Below are 5,913 nucleotides of genomic sequence, written 5' to 3'. Positions count from 1 at the left end.
CCTCCCATCCCATGTACATTATGCCAACTGTGAGCAGATGCGTTTAATAAAGGTCTATTCCTGGGACAGCCTCAGTCCTCCAGGTTTTATAGCTCTGGAAGAAAAAGGCAGATCTTTTTCGGGCACATGGCTTAGAAAAGAGAATAGTGGTCGTTTTTCACCCCCTCAACTGGTACCATGGTGTGAGGAAATGAAATCACTTGGTCTGGCTCTTCTATCCATAGTCTTTGTAACTCAAGACCAAATGACTTGGGTGGAAATATGTTAGTAGGATGTCTGGGCTGAATATGAGGGGGTGGGCCCATTTTGCCATTCCCCTGTGTTGAAAGTGAGCCATTTCAGAGGCAAGAAGAGAGACTCTCATGCCGGCCAAAAATGAAGAGCCTCAAGAGAAGAGCAGATCGCAGTTTCCTGAGAGGAGCAAGAGACAGAGTGTGAGTTTCCCAGCCACGCCTTCAGGTAGGAGGCTGGCTTGCAGAGTAGGGCGCCCCTGCGTCATTTATCAGGGAGAAAGGAGCTGTGGCCAAGTGAGAAGCCAAAGACCAGAGAAAGACACACCTGCAGGGATGGTTGAGATGAGGCACCATAAAGAAAAGAAGCGTATTCTTAATGTTTTCTCATCATGAATTGTTGTAATCAGTTAACTTCCCTAAGACACCCCCATAATCGTTGAGTACTGCCTGTGAGCTGTGTGTGGCCATTGACACGCCTGGTCAAACCCAGCAACGAAGCAGAGTGTGGTGGAAGGAAGGGGTGGTGTCAGGACAGAATAAAGATGGTTGGAGCCTGGAGGAGGCACGTCTGATCTCTGCCTCATAGAACTCCGCCTGGGGCCGAGTTGGATTCTCCTTCCCCTTTGTATAGCCACAGGAGATCCAATGTGGCTCCCATGCCTTTTTCACACACGGCAATGGACCCTGGTGCCGGTGCTGGGCTGCAAACCAAAAAGTTGTAGTTCGTTGGAAGTGGGCCTCTGTGAAGAGGGACCAGATGGAAATTCTACTCAGAATCCACTCAACAGCAGGGAGTTCATTTCAGGTTTTGGTTTGGTGCCTAGCCTGGAGGTCTTTGTGCTAATGCATTTCGAGACACCGCTACAAAACAGAACGCAGCTACAATAACCTCACTCCTGGGCAAATTCAGAGGGGTTTGCACACAGGTTTATAAGGGGTTACACGTATTAACAATGCACCCCTACCCGTGCCCCCCAGTAGTAGAGACGGAGTAGTCATCACTGAGTTATTTGCAGTGCTGGGGAGCTGGCCGCGGCTTTGGTGCCCACCCCTTGGGGAATGTAAGTAAAATGCGGTTGATGTACAACCAACGTGCAGCCCCCAGAAGAGGAAACCCTCTGCACTGCCCCCTGTGGATTTCTGAGGCGGTAAATCTTTAAGGGAATAGAAAGCCTCATCTTTCTCCCACAGAGACGCTGGTGGATTCGAACTGCTGACCTTGTAAGTTAGCAGCCCAACAGGTAACACACACCACAAACAGGAGTCCAAAGAAAAAAGAGGTAGGGGGAGAAAAAGTTGGCCTTGCAAGAGAGGAGCCCAGGATGCTATAGGGGTTTTCAAGAGTGATTCCACAAATGTTTTTCCAGGGTGCCTTGAGCTCCGCATCGTATTTTTCTCACCACTCGCGACTGTGAAGGCCTTCGAGGCAGGGCCTGTGTTTTCTGCCCCTTGGCTTTCACTCTGTGCTCCCAGACACAGTAGCTAAAGTACTCCAAGGAGATGATTTCTGGTGCCCTGATCCAGTCGCTTTGTCACTGGGAGCCGAAACCGGCCTCCAGTTACCAGCTCCACAACGCCCCCATCTGTCTCCTTCGTCCCAGGAGGCCTTTGCCTTTTGGCCCTCTCCTTTCTCTCGGGATTTCCCACGCAACCTGGGGACCTCGCCCAGGTTCTCAGTGGCCCCGCCCCCATTTCTCTGGCCCCGCCTAGTTCAGGAAGACGTTTGCATATTTCTTTGCAGAACACGCCCAGACGCTCCTCGCCCCGCCCCTCTCGAATGTCCTGGAGCTCCCCCTAGGGGGCGTGGCGGTTGCCTGGCGACGGGAGGACGCGCCGAGCGCCGGGTTTCGGCCGGGCGCGGGGCAGGGTGATAACGTGGCGCCGAGTTAGACGCCAGGGGGAGAGCACAGCCCCTTCCTCAGACTCCGCGATCCCCACAGGAGCCTCTGAGGCCGCCCCCGAGACATCAAGATGACTGAGGTCAGGAGTCAGCGCCCCTCTCTCTGTCGCCTCTCGCTCGCTCCTCCCGATTGTACCATATTCTGCCGTGGGCTCATTCCTGTCACATCCACTGATTCCCGTGTGTCCCATCATCACCCGCAGCCCCTGGGTCACGTTTACCTCTTGCCCTCCTTTCAGTTCTGGGGACATAGCCCCCTTCTGGCACTCTACTGGGAAATTCATGAGTTGACACCATAAGTGAGCGTGGTATCACGTGGTATAAGACAGGGCAGCCCAGAAATCCTGGAGAAATCGTCCCTGGTTGGGAGGATCTGGAAGAAGACTTGTTGTAGACTACTGTCACCCCTCTTCACTGACTCTGCCCACCCTGATGTGGTTGTGGGGGCTCAGACAGACGATAGGGAGCCACCTCCATCTCCTCCACTTCCAGTCTCCACTGCCCCTTCATTCACGAATTCCTGTGGTATTATGTTGTAGCCTCCTTTCAATCCTTTATATTGTAATGTTTTTATAATCTTAAATATTATAGTGTGGCCCCCATCTCTATCCTCACCACTGAAGGTATTTCCGAAACTCTTCAGTGACCGCTGTCTGTCCGTGATAGTCCGCAGCCTCAGCCTCTTGTCATTCTCCAGCCATTCACAGTCTCCCGTTCCCTCTCCTGCGCCACCTCCCCTTATCTTCATCACACGGTGGTGCTCAGTCCTACACAGGACCAACTCCTTGCTTTGCAGGATCTAGGGAAAAATTAAAATGTGGGACCCCTTGAGCGAAAACAAAGATGGTAAAGCATTAAGCCAAGGGCAGTTCCCCTCGAAGCCCAGTAACTTGTGTGACTGTACAAGTCAGGCGCTCACAACCTTGACTCTGGTCCCAGATTCTCACTACCTGCACTCCCCCACCCCCCTTCTAGCTTCTTTCCTTATCATCTCCATACTACACACAGCTCATCACCCCATCTCCTCCACTTCTGATAGGCTCAATCTTTCCTGTGGTCAGCAACTCCCTCCTCTCTTCTCATCCAGTTTCTTTTACATCCTCCAACGTCTTCACTCCTTGGGCTCCATCGCCCTCATCTGCCTCTGACAGCCAGGTGCCTGGGGTCCTGTTTCTTCCTCCCGTTACCGGTACTCACCCATAACACCTTTCTTCCCATGTTCTTTTCCGATTCTTCCTAGGTCACCTTCAATTTCTCTTTATTGGTTTTGGGCATTTCCTTCTTTTCTCCCTAACTTGATATCTTGGCGTATTCCATTTGTCTTCCTTCCCCATTCATAGGCCTCCCAAACCGATTTGATGAGGTAACCATCTCCCAGTCTACCTTCTCTTTCACGATCTTCTCTCATTTCTTCCTTGCTCCTGTTTTTCTTCCCACTTAACCTCAACCAAGTTTCCCTTCTGCATTGCTTTCACAAGTCTCCACGTCCTCTCTGACTCCTTTGCTCATTGCAGCTCAGTCTCTCCCATTTCCTTCTCCTTCTCCCCACTGGTTGGTACTTCCAACCTGGAACAGTGCCTCGCACATAGTAAACACTCAATGGATAGATGCTGATGGAAGACCGCCACAGTGCCTCTCTGAAAAATTGATGCAATCTTGCTTTTTGAAAAATGCCATCATGGGCTACCAACTCTGCATTGTAGATACCAACTACATATTGGCCACAGCTAAGAGATTACCCTTGCTTTCCTTTTCGTAGTTGGTGGTGGGTGCTGGGGAGCCAGTCCCAACCCATAGCGACCCCATGCACAACAGAATGAACACTACTCAGCCATGCGCAGGCCTCACAGGTGTTCCGATGCTGGAGCCCATTGTTTTAGGCACTGTGTCAACTCATCTCGTTGAAGGCCTTCCTCTTTTCGCTGCCCCTCTCTTTTATGGAGCATGATGTCCTTCTGACAATGTGTCCAAAGTATGTAAGACAAAGTCTCGCCATCCTTGGCTCTAAGAAGCATTCTGGTTGTACATCTTCCAAGACAGATTGGTTTGTCCTTTTGGCAGCCTGTGGTACTTTCAATATTCTCTACCAATATGGCAGTTCAGACACACCGATTCTTCCTTTTTATAGCAGTATGTATTAATAACAATTTGAACAAATCTTTTCTGCCTAGAAAGTTTCTTTAAAACTTTTATATTTTGGAAAATGTTCCATTCCTGTAATAACTGCCAAGTGTACAGGGAACACCTGGCCCACAAGCAAATCAGTAGACTGGTGATCAAGTGTGGGCATTAATACCATTTACAGGGATGGGACCGAGAACATTGCCATGATAAATGTTTGTGTGTGCTCACGTTTAGTATCAACAAGAGGAAAGCACAGAAGAGAGGCGGCAGTTGCATATTGCCTTAATATGATTTTTGCTCCTTTGTGAAATGGTTACATTACAATAATCTGCTTTTAGGAAGAAAGTTCAAAATTAGTACTAACATTGTTATACAAGATGGAATTGGCATGCTTGTGAGGCCACAATGGTTTTAGGAAGAATCTCCCTCAAGACTGCATTTTGTTTGCATCTCATCTTTAGAGATTTAATTAGCAGTACAAGTGTTTTTGAAGACCCCAAATAAGTAGACTTGTCAAAGCAGAAGGTAAGCTGGACTATTTACCCAAAATCTTCAGGGAGCATTGAAATTTTACTCCATTCCTAGAGATTTGCTCCGTTGTTTCTTTGATTAGCAATAGAGTTTTGATGCCAAAGTTCTGTATGCGCTTGTGTAAAATATTGTGTCCTGGTTTGTTTCTCTAGAGAACCCTGTCAGACACAAAGACCCTACAGATCTTGTCACTCCTGTGCTCTGGGATCCCGACTGGTGGTCTGTGGGCTGCAGATCCATGTGCTCCACATTCTGCAAAAGGCCAGTCATGGCCTCTGTCGTCTGTTCCCAACTCCCTAGCCTTTTGCCCACTTGGGCTTCTACCAAGGTCATGAGTCTTTCCCAAGCTTTGTTCTCCTAGGATGCCCTTTCCCCTCCCTCTACCTTGTGAAAATTCTGCTCTTCTCTCTCGTCCTGCTCACATGCCATCTCCATGATGGCATTTGCTTTTAGTGTTGTGATTGAGAGTCGTTCCTTCTTCCTGTAGGCTTGTAGAGAGTAGATGCACGTAGAACTCTGACTTTACAGATGCTGCTGTTGGGAGATGTGGTTGAGCTGGTTCTGACTCACGGCGATCCTGTGCACAGTAGGACCATGCACTGCTCAGTCCTGCATGATCCTCAAAATCACTGCTATGTTTGCGCCCATCGTTGTGGCTACTATGTAAATCCATCCTGTTGAGGGCCTGCTATTGGTTGCTGACCATGTATGTTACCAAACATGATGCCCTTCTCTAGATACGGCTGCCTTCTGATAACGTGTTCAAAGGACAGGAGCTGAAATTACCCTTCTAAGGCGCATGCTGATGTGTTTCTTTCCAAATGAATTTGTTCATTCCTCTGGCAGTCCGTGGTGTCTTCAATGTTCTTTTTTGAAAAATCATTTTATTGGGGGCTCATACAACTCTTATCACAATCCATCCATACATCAACTGTTTAAAGCACATTTGTACATTTGTTACGCTCATCATTCTCAAAACATTTGCTGTCCACGTAAGCCTCTGGCAACAGCTCCTCATTCCCCCTCCTCCCTGCTCTCCCCTCCCTCACGAACTCTTGATCATTTATAAATTATTACTTTGTCATATCTTATACTGTCCGACGTCCCCCCTCACCCACTTTTCTG

The 5,913-nt window shown here is 48.9% G+C and overlaps 1 protein-coding gene across 1 annotated transcript in view; it reads left to right on the top strand.

Moving 5' to 3' along the window:
- The first annotated feature begins 362 nt into the window (after positions 1 to 362).
- CFAP58 (cilia and flagella associated protein 58) overlaps positions 363 to 5,913 on the top strand; it is a 131,016-nt gene continuing 125,465 nt past the window's right edge. Inside the window, exon 1 of the mRNA XM_045291425.1 lies at positions 363 to 434. Within this exon, the coding sequence (XP_045147360.1) occupies positions 363 to 434 (72 nt within the window). The remainder of the gene's footprint in view (positions 435 to 5,913) is intronic.

This window comes from Echinops telfairi, unplaced genomic scaffold (assembly GCF_000313985.2).
Source record: "Echinops telfairi isolate 266 unplaced genomic scaffold, ASM31398v2 ScPeMD7_70;HRSCAF=299, whole genome shotgun sequence".
Classification (NCBI taxonomy): domain Eukaryota; kingdom Metazoa; phylum Chordata; class Mammalia; order Afrosoricida; family Tenrecidae; genus Echinops; species Echinops telfairi.
Note: the sequence above shows the minus strand (reverse complement) of the source record. Positions and strands in the feature narration are given on the sequence as shown.